Here is a 12,716-nt window from a genome sequence, read left to right on the forward strand (position 1 = left end):
TGATAAAGTTCATTATTTTCCATAATGTAATGATAAAAATTAAACTTTCATATATTTTAGATTCATTGCACACCAACTGAAATATTTCAGGTCTTTTATTGTTTTAATACTGATGATTTTGGCATACAGCTCATGAAAACCCAAAATTCCTATCTCAAAAAATTAGCATATTTCATCCGACCAATAAAAGAAAAGTGTTTTTAATACAAAAAAAGTCAACCTTCAAATAATTATGTTCAGTTATGCACTCAATACTTGGTCGGGAATCCTTTTGCAGAAATGACTGCTTCAATGCGGCGTGGCATGGAGGCAATCAGCCTGTGGCACTGCTGAGGTGTTATGGAGGCCCAGGATGCTTCGATAGCGGCCTTAAGCTCATCCAGAGTGTTGGGTCTTGCGTCTCTCAACTTTCTCTTCACAATATCCCACAGATTCTCTATGGGGTTCAGGTCAGGAGAGTTGGCAGGCCAATTGAGCACAGTAATACCATGGTCAGTAAACCATTTACCAGTGGTTTTGGCACTGTGAGCAGGTGCCAGGTCGTGCTGAAAAACGAAATCTTCATCTCCATAAAGCTTTTCAGCAGATGGAAGCATGAAGTGCTCCAAAATCTCCTGATAGCTAGCTGCATTGACCCTGCCCTTGATAAAACACAGTGGACCAACACCAGCAGCTGACATGGCACCCCAGACCATCACTGACTGTGGGTACTTGACACTGGACTTCAAGCATTTTGGCATTTCCTTCTCCTCAGTCTTCCTCCAGACTCTGGCACCTTGATTTCCGAATGACATGCAAAATTTGCTTTCATCCGAAAAAAGTACTTTGGACCACTGAGCAACAGTCCAGTGCTGCTTCTCTGTAGCCCAGGTCAGGCACTTCTGCCGCTGTTTCTGGTTCAAAAGTGGCTTGACCTGGGGAATGCGGCACCTGTCCACCTGTCTGACTCAGTCCACTGCTTCCGCAGGTCCCCCAAGGTCTGGAATCAGTCCTTCTCCACAATCTTCCTCAGGGTCCGGTCACCTCTTCTCGTTGTGCAGCGTTTTTTGCCACACTTTTTCCTTCCCACAGACTTCCCACTGAGGTGCCTTGATACAGCACTCTGGGAACAGCCTATTCGTTCAGAAATTTCTTTCTGTGTCTTACCCTCTCGCTTGAGGGTGTCAATGATGGCCTTCTGGTCGGCAGTCTTACCCATGATTGCGGTTTTGAGTAATGAACCAGGCTGGGAGTTTTTAAAAGCCTCAGGAATCTTTTGCAGGTGTTTAGAGTTAATTAGTTGATTCAGATGATTAGGTTAATAGCTCGTTTAGAGAACCTTTTCATGATATGCTAATTTTTTGAGATAGGAATTTTGGGTTTTCATGAGCTGTATGCCAAAATCATCAGTATTAAAACAATAAAAGACCTGAAATATTTCAGTTGGTGTGCAATGAATCTAAAATATATGAAAGTTTAATTTTTATCATTACATTATGGAAAATAATGAACTTTATCACAATATGCTAATTTTTTGAGAAGGACCTGTATATATATATATATATATATATATATATATATATATATATATATATATATGATGCCTACTACCCTATATAGCCCTCTGCTGTGATTGATAACTCATCCTCTTCACGAGCTCTGAATTAGAAACTAAACTCTATCATCTATCATTATTTTTGGTATTTTTATGTGTACTGTATCTAAAATGGGGTGCATTTAACAGTAAGGCATGTGGTTTTGTAAAATAAATGCCTTATTTTCTGACACCCTGTCTCAAATGATTGGCCTTACTAGTGGATGTGAAGTGAAGTTATTTTGAACACAGAACATACACTATCTCAATATATCTTTAATATGTTCTGGTGTGATGTGAGCTGAAACTGAGAGACTCTTAGACATTATTGCTCAACACAGCATGACCAATCTCTCTTGCTGTCATTGTGGAGCAAAGGTGAAAAAAATGAGTTTTGCAATGATACTCCAAGGCAACAAAGAGACCAGACACGCAGATTTAATGTGAATACGGAACAATACCAGAGCACAAATTGGAGGCAAAGAGCTTGCTGTAAGGTATTATGTGATTATGATTAAGATTTCTTGTAAAATATTAGATATACAAGTAATACTTTTTACAATAGCTAGTGAAGTAGAGAAGCTAATAAGATCTATCTGTATTATGTGTTTAGATTTAGAGTTTAGAGTTTTAGCTTTACAATTATATTTAATGAATTTAATAAAAAAAAATAATATAAATATGTCTTAATGGACAGAAACTAGATGTTCTGTTCCCAGTATTAGTGTGCTCTTGTCCTGTGTGTATTTAGACAAACGTGTTTATTGTATGTATTTCATTGGTATTTATTTACTGTATTTTTGAAGGTTACCGGAGCGATACAGTTGATTCCAATGGACAATGCCAAGAAATCTTTTGATGTATTTTCAACCTCCCTGTCAAAGTAACAGAGTTTGGATTATGATTGTCATTGTATATGCCTTTTTTTGTTCTATTAATCTATAATTAGAATAAGCTTCTTTATATTTGTTTGTGTAAAATTGGGAACTGAGATTTCAAGCAAGCCACTTTGTGATTCAGTGTGTGTCACTGTCAACAGATGCATATCAGCCTGTGGTTCGATGACGCAGCAGCTCTTACCACGTTGGACTCAACACGTCAGACCCTTCCGAGTCACAGACTCTGATCGCTCGATTAAGAAAGGCATCATGGCAGGTGACCTAAGAGACCTACAGAACAAGGTGAGGACAGGAATTAAAAGGATCAGAGAAGCAAACAGAATTATGTTTCTTTATGAAACCTTTATCTTTGAAGAAAGATCTTAAAGACATATGAGAAAAGTATACTTGCCTATTTTGTTTGCATGATCTGGTTTGCAGTATGGCAAGACAACATTTATGTCAGGATTATGTCATTGAGTCTTATTTAGTTTATTCATTTAAATCTTGGTTAAAACAGATTTGCCGTATGTCTTAATTCTGAGACCCCTACATTTTTGCTACCTATCAAGCACAAAACTATTTTAAAGTTTTTTGGGTTTTTTTGCCTTATCCTTAATCATTTTACAGTACACTCTAAAAAATGCTGGGTTAAAAACAACCCAAGTTGGGTTGAAAATGGACAAACCCAGCAATTGGGTTGTTTTAACCCAGCGGTAGGGTTAAATGTTTGCCTAACCTGCTGGGTAGTTTTATTTAACTCAACTATTGTTTAAAAATTACTGTATTGCTTAATTAAAATTAACCCAAAGTATGTTGGAAATTAACATTTATTAATGTTCAATGAATAATTATTAAACAATAAACATTTATTAAATTGCTTATTAATACATTTATATTAATAAACTATTAAACTATTAAATTTATATTAATAAAATATTAAAGCTTATTAATAAACATTCACCTTTTGTCTATTATTGTTGCCTCTAATTGCATCTGGTTTTTAATTTCCCAACTATTTTGGGTTCATTTTAAGCTAGCCATATAGCAATTTTTAAACAATAGTTGGTTTAAATAAAACTACCCAGCAGGTTGGGCAAACATTTAACCCAACCGCTGGGTTAAAACAACCCAATCGCTGGGTTAAAACAACCTAATCGCTGGGTTTGTACATTTTCAACCCAACTTGGGTTGTTTTTAACCCAGCATTTTTTAGAGTGTATTGTTAGCTGCCTCAGTATTTGAAAACCACAGTGAATGAATACATGTGATCATTCAAATGTTGGACACATGGACACATGGTTATTCCATCACAGTTGCTCCAAAGCTCTTTCAATGTATGATTTTTTCCCTTCTAGGTGATGGACGTATTCCACATGAATTGTGTCAGTGCTGTGGTGTTGGATGAGGATGGAACTGGAGTGGATACAGAGGAGTTTTTTCAGACCTTAAAGGACAACACTGTCCTCATGGTCTTGAGGAAAGGACAGAAGTGGGCCCCACAGCAGGTCAGTGTTTTAAACTGAGGTTCTGGATTAACACCACAAAGACATATTTGTTGATATTGACTATAATATTTTAAACGAATTCTGTGTAGGTGGAGATTTGAGATAATATGTGTGTGTGCATATATCTAGCTAAAAAAAAAGTCGCTGTTTGGATTTAAAATAGGCAAATGCTTAAAGGTGATAGAGAGGATTTTTTCGTCGACTGAGAAACCAAAGACTGTTAGTGAGTTTTTGAAATGAGCGCATGCGTAAGAACAACCCCCCTCCTTCACAGCTCATTTCAAAGGAACGCCTCCCAAAACTCGTGCACAAGTATTGGAACACGAGTGTTTACCACCGGCATTCGCTGTGTCGTGTTTTTTGGATTCATTATGTCGGACTCACCGCAGGTAACTCATAATCTGCAGTTGTTACTCCTGTCTCCTGACAAAAACATTGCATGCGGCGCCTGTGGAGTGTGGAAAGTTACTGGAGCGCGCAGCCGCGCTCGTCTCTCACAAGGAACGTCACGGCAGTGATTGACAAGCCAGAGGGCCAATCGTTTACGTGATGATCACGTAAACGATTGGCTGATGTTTTTAAGGCCCTACCTCGTGCACAGATGATGTATCTTAATATTATTACTTTCAGTGCAACTAATAAATAGTCTTTTATCAGTTAGTAAAGACAGTTTCAAGTAATATTGCAAAAATGTATAAAACAAAACATCCTCTTTAGCACCTTTAATAGTCTATAGTTGGATCATTATTGCAGTGATTATTATGTTTCTAGCATGTTATATGTTTGGCAACAGTTCTTCTAACACTAACTGATGGAGTGTATAGCATATCATGACCATATTCCAGGATGACAATGTCAAGATCCACCAAGCTCAAATTGTGAAAGAATGGTTGGGAGGGAGCTTGAAGAATCATTTTCACACATGAATTGGCACCTCTGAGTCCAGACCTTTAAATTTATTGAAAGTCTTTGTGATGTGCTGGAGGAGACTTTACAGAGTGCTTCGACTCTTGCATTGTCAATAAAAAATCTTGACCAAAAATTGATGCACCTCTTGATGGAAATAAATGTTGTGATGTTATTTCCATCAAGAGGTGCATCGATTTTTGGTCAAGATCTTGTTTTGACAATGCAAGAGTCAAGTCAAGTCACCTTTATTTATATAGCACTTTTTACAATGCAGATTGTGTCAAAGCAGCTTTACATTGATAACTGGTACATAATTTGGCTGCACAGCAGCTCTTAAATAATAGTGTCAATGCAGGCAGATCAGAAGCACTATTGAATAAATGTCAAGAATACTATTGAATATCAAATGTCAAGTGTCCCCAACTAAGCAAGCCAAAGGCAAGAGTCAAGCACCATTGAATATGGCCATGATGTATCTTCCTGGTTGTTTAAGAAATGAAACACTACACACTCCATCAATTAGGTTTAGAAGAACTGTTCCCAAACATATAACATGTTAGAAACATAGTAATCACTGTAATAATTATCCAATCATAGATTCTTTCAAATTTTGAAAATCCTAAAAGATTCCTCTGATCCTTGGCTAAAATCTGTAGTCTTTGTTTGATAGATTGACATGTTCACCGACAGCCAATTAATGACCATTGCAATCGAATTTGACCTCTAATGAAATTCTGGCAGTGTCAGAAGATTTGGCGCAAAGTCCTGCAGTGTGACTTCTCCTACAACGATCATCAAATTGACTTGTTTTTCAAGACAAGCCGTGATCAAAATTAATGCTAGAGATTTCTTTGTTAGCCACCATTTCAGTCCGGCGTATAACACAGCTCACAGTCACCATTACGTGTATGGGTTGATGATGTAAAACTCTGGACAAGTTTTTATGTGCACGTCAGTTTTTAACGTGTGAAAATTTGTTTCGACATGTTCAGAGATGTGAGCTCCGTTCAGTGCTCATGTACCCGCTGAGAACAGCTTTATCTCGGCCAGTCCTTCTGGAATTTGCTGCTTATGTATAGTGGTCAAACATGAGATATAATTAATTTGGGGTAAATCAGATGGGCAATATTTGGTCTTATTAATCTGTTATTGTTCCAGAACAAACCAATTTGTCTAAAAGGCAAAGATTTTTGATTGATTATCTGAAGTGTGAACCTGTGTACAAGGGGAAGTAGTGACCATAGCATAGGTGTCAAACACACATAAAGGTCACATTCTTGTTTTCTTTTTCAGAGGCACCTTCCGGGTCAAATGAAAGTACACAGGGTAAGTGTGAAGACTGGAGTAGAAGGGACACCTTCTCAAAGCATATCTTAAGTCATGTCATGTTTTTATTGTCACTTCCCTCCTGCACTGTTAGGAAGTACCATGAATTAACACATGCCATGCATTAACACACAGGCTCTGCTCCAAACCAATAGTTAGATGCCTTGTTCCTTCCTTTCTTCTAAGAAACCTCTTTAAAGGTCATGGTATGTCAGTACCTCACAAGTGATCAATGTGGAATGCTCTATATAGGTAGCATCTCAGTCATGTGATTCTTTTATGTTCCTAGGCAACCAGTGCATGCTCTTCATGATCAGATTAGGAGCTTTCACACCGAATAGCTCTAGGAATTCAGTTATAGGAACTAGCCACAAGTAGTAGTTCCCTGAGAAGTAATTTAGAACTAACCCAGACCGTGTTCCTGGTTGCGTTCACACCGGGAATAGGAACTCTGAAGCGGCCGACAGCGCCGTCTTTAAGTGCGGCATTTACAAATGCTAAAAACTGGTGGATGGAGGATGCCGTGATCGGAGCTGTGTTTGTTGTGTGTCATGAGTTTCGTGATAACAGAAATGGAATGTAAACGCATAATTTACTCAACTGAAAGAGCAAAAAGTGGAGCTAAGAGATGAAATGACAACTTTTTATGTTGAATTTCAGAGAAGATATGGATTAAACTGTTCATGCTATTTTGGGAATTATCTTTGTGATTCTACACCAGATCAAAAAATGAAAATCAAAAAGTAGTTTATACAGAATTGAGGCCTGAGGTTAATTGCTGCCAGGATCTTGAGGCCACAACTTCACATAGTATGGCCACGACATAAGGATGTCGTTACATCGACAAATCGATCTTGTGGCCACGACATGTTGTCCGTTCCCGTAAATTAATATCTTTTGGCTTCTACATATTATCACATTCCCACAATATGTCTTGGCCACAACAAAACTAAGTGAACTGAACATGTCCTCCTCCCGGTCATAGGAATCACCCAACGAAGGGTACATTCAGTGGTTCCTTAGAATTTGACCAAAATGAGGTTTCGTAGGAGGCAGCATATTCAAGATACCTACCTTTTAAAACAACAACAAATCCGGTACTCACCTAAAACACAGGTTTATGATGTGCATAGGTAATAGATCACACTAACATTTGGCTACTTTTGGGCTGCCAGTTGACTCTTGCATTGACAATACAAGATCTCGACCAAAAAATGATGCACCTGTTATTTTCATCAAGAGATTAATCAATTTTTGGCCATGATCTTGTATTGACAATGCAAGAGTCAAGCACTCTGTAAAGTTTACTCCAGCACATCTCAAAGACTTTCAATGAATTTAACGTCTGGTGCCATTTTGTTTATGAAAATGATTCTTCATGCTCCCTACCAACCATTCTTTCACAATTTGAGCCTGATGAATCTTGACATTGTCATCCTGGAATATGGTCATGATATATATGTCTTCCTATATGGATGTTTAAGCTACACACACCATCAATTAGGGTTAGAAGAACTGTTGCCAAACATATAATCACTGCAATAATGTTCCAGTCATAGACTCTTAAGCATTTGCCTATTTAAATCCAAACAGCGACTTTTCTTTTCTAATTCTTCATTATTATTTCATGTTCTTCCTGCACACATCCCCCTTTCCCCATCTATCCTTCTTTCAAAAGTTTGAGTTTCTGACTGAAATACCTGATACCACATTTAAGTGAAATCTTGTTTTTGTCTCCTTATTATTACTACACAGAGACATATGACCAAGAGTGATCCTGGATGCGGCTGGAAACAGCCGAGGAAGGATGTAGCCAAAGTGACCTTTGATCTTTACAAAAACCATCCACAGGATTTTATTGGCTGCTTAAATATACAAGCAACCTTGTATGGATTGTACTCTGTTTCATATGATTTGCAGTGCTATAAGGCAAAAAGGATGCTAAGGTAAGTTTGTGTGTGCATGCGTTTCCATGTGTGTCATTAGAAGCTCTGTAGTTTGATTAACAATATAACAATTAAAGTATGTATGTCAACACAGTCCTTTTTATTACTTTTTGCCCTGTTTTCTCAAAATCACAGGAAAAATAAGTTATTAAGACAAGTCTAATTTTCTTACGATATCAACAACAAAAAAGCTTTCTTGAGATCAACAAATATTATATTCATGACTGCGACAAAGATGGCACACAAACTTGGGCGATTTAATTAAATGTAACCTAAAACAAATTTAAACAAACTAAGTGAATAATTTATAAACTTATGGTGATTTCATTTTTTTATGATTACAACCTTTATTTTCTGTCCTCTTTCTTCAAACTGGATGGAATAAGATGTAGTGGCTAGTGAATAATCCAACAGACCCCTCACCCAACAACACAACTGTGCCAGGGTGTCTGTGAACAACCCCCAAAAGGCAGAACAGGCCTCTGGTTACCATGGCAACAACGACAGACCAGCAAGATCAGACGGTTTTAAGACCAAAAAGGAATTTAGGGAGAGTTCACTCTCAGCTGCATTCCCTATTGAAACAGTCTTGTAAGGCCCATAAAAAGTACTTCTTTCCATTAATTCATAGACAAACCTTTCTATGAATGAACATGTATATCCTCAAGACATTGAATGTAATATTACTGTTTTGTATATTATTTTTTGCATTATATACTGTTTTTTTCCCCTAGAGCCTGGAAATATTGGAGTATGGCCACTATATGGCTTTTTGCAAGTCACATAGGATGCACCCCTTGGACTTGATGAACTCCAGTTGAATTTCATAGAGTCATCTGGTGCTATGCCCACTATATTTGTGCATATTCACCGCTTAGTAGGGCAGGCATTCCTTCAGCATGGTGTAGTTGGTATTACCACTTCAACACCATTGTCAAAGTTCCACTTCGAAAGGGAACGTCTCAGGTTACGAATGCAACCCAGTTCCCTGAGAAGTCAGGGAGGAACGAGACACTGTGTCTCATTGCCATGTTTCGGGCTTGCCTGCGCATCTCCTTCAAGAGAGTTGATGATGTTTAACTCAGGCTCCCTTTTATACTCCGCATGTGACGCCATGGACTGCCATCTGCCAATGATTATTGGCTTTTGTTTACACGTGCTTCGGACACCGGTCATGCTGATGGTGTTCCCCATAGTGTCAACACCAAGACGCAGCATCTCATTCACCTTCTCAGGGAACCATGTTGCATATGCAACCTGAGATGATTTGTCAGTAACCAGGCTTTGTGTGCCACTGTAGAGATTTATACAGTACCTACTCATTCAGCTGCTTTACATGCACTGCCCTCCAAAAGTTTGGAAACGCCCTAGAAAAGTGGGGTTTTGGACAATATTGGCATGAATCCTTTTTAATTTGTGATAATTTTGCACTGATAAGGGACAACACAAACTATGAAAACATATTGTATTACATAAACAGTTTGTACATAGAAAAAACTTCATCAAAATATCCAGCATTAGCAGCTATCTGACCTAAACGGGGTTCTGATTGGTTCATTGTATTCTAAACTCAATTGGCAATCAATTGTTGAAGCTATTAAGGTGTGCTGACCCAAAGATCTTTTAACAACCTGGGCCAAGTTTAAACCAGTAACCAGCATCACAGCTGGCAAAGGGGCATGTCTGACTTTGACATGTATATATTGCCATTATTATGTAATCAAAATGAAAATGATTATTGCTGGTCTTCAATCATAATGGCAAGTTACTATAATGTATTTGCACCAAAAATGATAAGGATTTATGCTGATATCGCCCAAAACCACACTTTGCCAGGGGTGTTTCCAAACTTTTGGAGGGCAGCGTATACATTAAATATTGTCTTTTGGTGCAACAGATAGAAATAAAATAAAATATATATTTTTAAAAATGATGTGTATTCTTAGATAAACATATAATATATTCTATATTTATTTATATTTTAAATGTGACTGATTCACTTCTTGTCATTTCAAAATGTTGAGAAAACAAGACAGAAATAATGAATGGCTTCTGAGGGTGTCTATGTGACAAAAATTATTATTGAAGTGCACTCAGTAATAAATGATTAAAACAATAGATTAGTATATTTTAAAAATAAATTGTCTTTTAAAAAGGTAATTTACATTAATATATAAAGATCTAAGAGAGTAAATATGAAAGGCTCATGATTCACTCTTCTTGTTTTCTCTCTGTTAAAAGGGAAGCCCTAAGATGGACTCTGTTCAGTATGCAGACCACTGGCCATCTTTTAGTGGGTACTTCATGTTATATTCAGCATCTTATCGATGAGGATGAGAAATCGGAGGCACAACTGGTAACGCCTGCATGTGTCATCAAGCAGTTACAACATTAAATGATGGAGGCCTGTTTCACAGCTTGGGAAAATTAAAAAGAGTGCACTACTAGTAGATTTGTATCTTGCTATTGTTTCTAAAAGCATATTTATGAATTATTTACCTCTGTGTACACAGTAACATATACAGTTAAACTGTGCATACAATTTTATATTTTACTACTAATAAATATTCTATTTCTACCTACAAGTTCTTGATTAAACATGATTGATATACTAAAATTAGTTAACATGTATAGTATAAATAAACTATATTATACTATGTATAATGCTATCTCGTTAATATAATTTGACTGTAATTTATAACTTCCATCCTCACAAAATGGTAAATACAACTTTTACACATACACTATTTTGTTTACTTTCCTTAAAAATTGAACAAATGTAACAATGTAACTAAACTACAATAAATTAATAAATAAATAATTGATTGGTTGTTTATGTTTTAGTCAGTTGACAGCCCTTTTAAAATGGTTAAGAGAGTATTGCAGGGGTAAGTGCCTTTAGGAAAAGGTGGAGATTTTCTAGAATCTTTGAGAATGTTTACCAAACCAAAAACAAACTCTATATGTGCCAAATGTGTGATGTTTAGTGTCTATTTATTACATCAATGTCTAACTGATAATGTAATCTATCAACATGTTCAACATGGACAGCCAAGTTAATGCATATATCACCCACATTTATTCATTAGTATGCTTTTTCAAACAACATTACATAAAGAGCTCGTCTTGGGGAATAAACCAGAGGTTTAATAAAGCATATAGTGAGTGTGTGTTAATAGTGTTGTAGATGAAAAACGTTTCTAACGTTTGGCTGTTTGGCGCCCTCTAATGTAATAACACTATCAGATTTGATTTTTACAATCATTATTTCAACACTCCTCACACAGTAATGTTTTGGCGATCATTTATCAATGTTTTGGCACAAAATGCATTCAATGATTACATTTTTTATTTCTACATGAATTTGTTTCTTACTTATTTTCTCACTTAAAAAATATTGCTCATTTTGTTAGTGTTTTTAGGTCATTGTTTTTTTGAGTAACAAAGTTTTTTTTTTTTTTTGGGGGGGGGGGGGTAGAATGACTTGATTTGAAACATGAATGAAGTGTTTTGGTAGTTTTAGTGTTTTGGTAGTTTTAGTTCATTATGAATGTGAATTTAACTGCTGTGAAGATGAAAGTTTAAGAGAACTATGTGAAAAGTTATTGAAAAGTATTGAGCAATGTGTTCTAGCAATTGTAAAAATAAATAAATAAATAAATCAAAATGGAAAATTCTTTTTTTTTATGGAATTGCAGTATTTATTCTGAATGATTTATTGGTGCACATCAAGTTAGCCTACTTTATTGAGTATTTACTTATTGTCTTATTGTGGCTTATTGAGCACCTGAAATCGCCAAATAGTACAAGTAGACTGTCATCCTCTGGGAATGAGGACAGAAACAAGTCCAGTTCCTCTACAAAGGTACCCAGTTTGCCTGGGGGATGATAAATTACAACAATATGAATTTTGACAGGAGTTGTGATTGTAATAGCATGAAACTCAAACGAACTTGTTGTTGCATAGAGAAGAGTGTGTTAAGTATTTCCAATTGTAAGAAATGAGAAGACCTGTGCCCCCCACCCCTCCCAGACTGGTGAGGGGTATAAGAGAAAGTGAAGTTGTTAGAGAGAGAAGTGGGAGTTGCTGAGTCCTCTGGACGAATCCAGGTCTCAGTCAAGCCCAAGATATTGAGAGTATATTTAGTTGCAAAGGCTGGAATGAAGTCAGCTTTGTTAACTGCTGACTGACAATTCCATAGACCCACAGAAACGAGTATGAGTATTAGAAGAGGAGTAGATAAGACGCAGGTTAGCAGCATTGCGCCTTCTATGTGTTAGAGTGGAGCATTGCCGAGAGACAACAGGACTGTATTGAAAACACATGCTGAGTTAGGGATGGATGATTAATCGAAAAGTAATCGAAACCGAAATTCAGAACCTCTAACTTACGTAATATTCCCATGTCGGTTATTTCGTTTTTTTAATCCTGTTAATAGAGGGTATGCACGTGACGTCACCGTCGACCATTACGACTGCGGTCACGTCCACTGAGTGGCAAAAGACTGAGCGGCAACGTTTGTTTTCAGCATGAATGTCGCGAAAAATGCACAAAACACGCAAAATCAGAGCTTTT

At 36.9% G+C, this 12,716-nt stretch overlaps 1 protein-coding gene across 1 annotated transcript; it reads left to right on the top strand.

Moving 5' to 3' along the window:
* The first annotated feature begins 2,019 nt into the window (after positions 1-2,019).
* Positions 2,020-10,773, top strand: LOC125255210 (cell death activator CIDE-3-like). Its single transcript, XM_048170253.1, has 7 exons — positions 2,020-2,070; positions 2,380-2,456; positions 2,613-2,754; positions 3,810-3,959; positions 6,162-6,194; positions 7,950-8,140; positions 10,382-10,773. Exons 2-7 carry the CDS (start codon positions 2,407-2,409, stop codon positions 10,533-10,535), a joined length of 720 nt encoding a protein of 239 aa, XP_048026210.1. The 5' UTR covers positions 2,020-2,070; positions 2,380-2,406; the 3' UTR covers positions 10,536-10,773.
* The last annotated feature ends 1,943 nt before the right edge of the window (positions 10,774-12,716 follow it).

This window comes from Megalobrama amblycephala, linkage group LG2 (genome assembly GCF_018812025.1).
Source record: "Megalobrama amblycephala isolate DHTTF-2021 linkage group LG2, ASM1881202v1, whole genome shotgun sequence".
Lineage (NCBI taxonomy): Eukaryota > Metazoa > Chordata > Actinopteri > Cypriniformes > Xenocyprididae > Megalobrama > Megalobrama amblycephala.

Bases quoted from the DNA above. Each gene is read 5' to 3' on its own strand.
- LOC125255210 (XM_048170253.1), top strand. From the start codon at position 2,407: ATGGACAATGCCAAGAAATCTTTTGATGTATTTTCAACCTCCCTGTCA. The intron at 2,755-3,809 runs GTGAGGACAGGA...TTTCCCTTCTAG, and splicing joins TAAGAGACCTACAGAACAAG to GTGATGGACGTATTCCACAT. The intron at 6,195-7,949 runs GTAAGTGTGAAG...ATTACTACACAG, and splicing joins GTCAAATGAAAGTACACAGG to AGACATATGACCAAGAGTGA.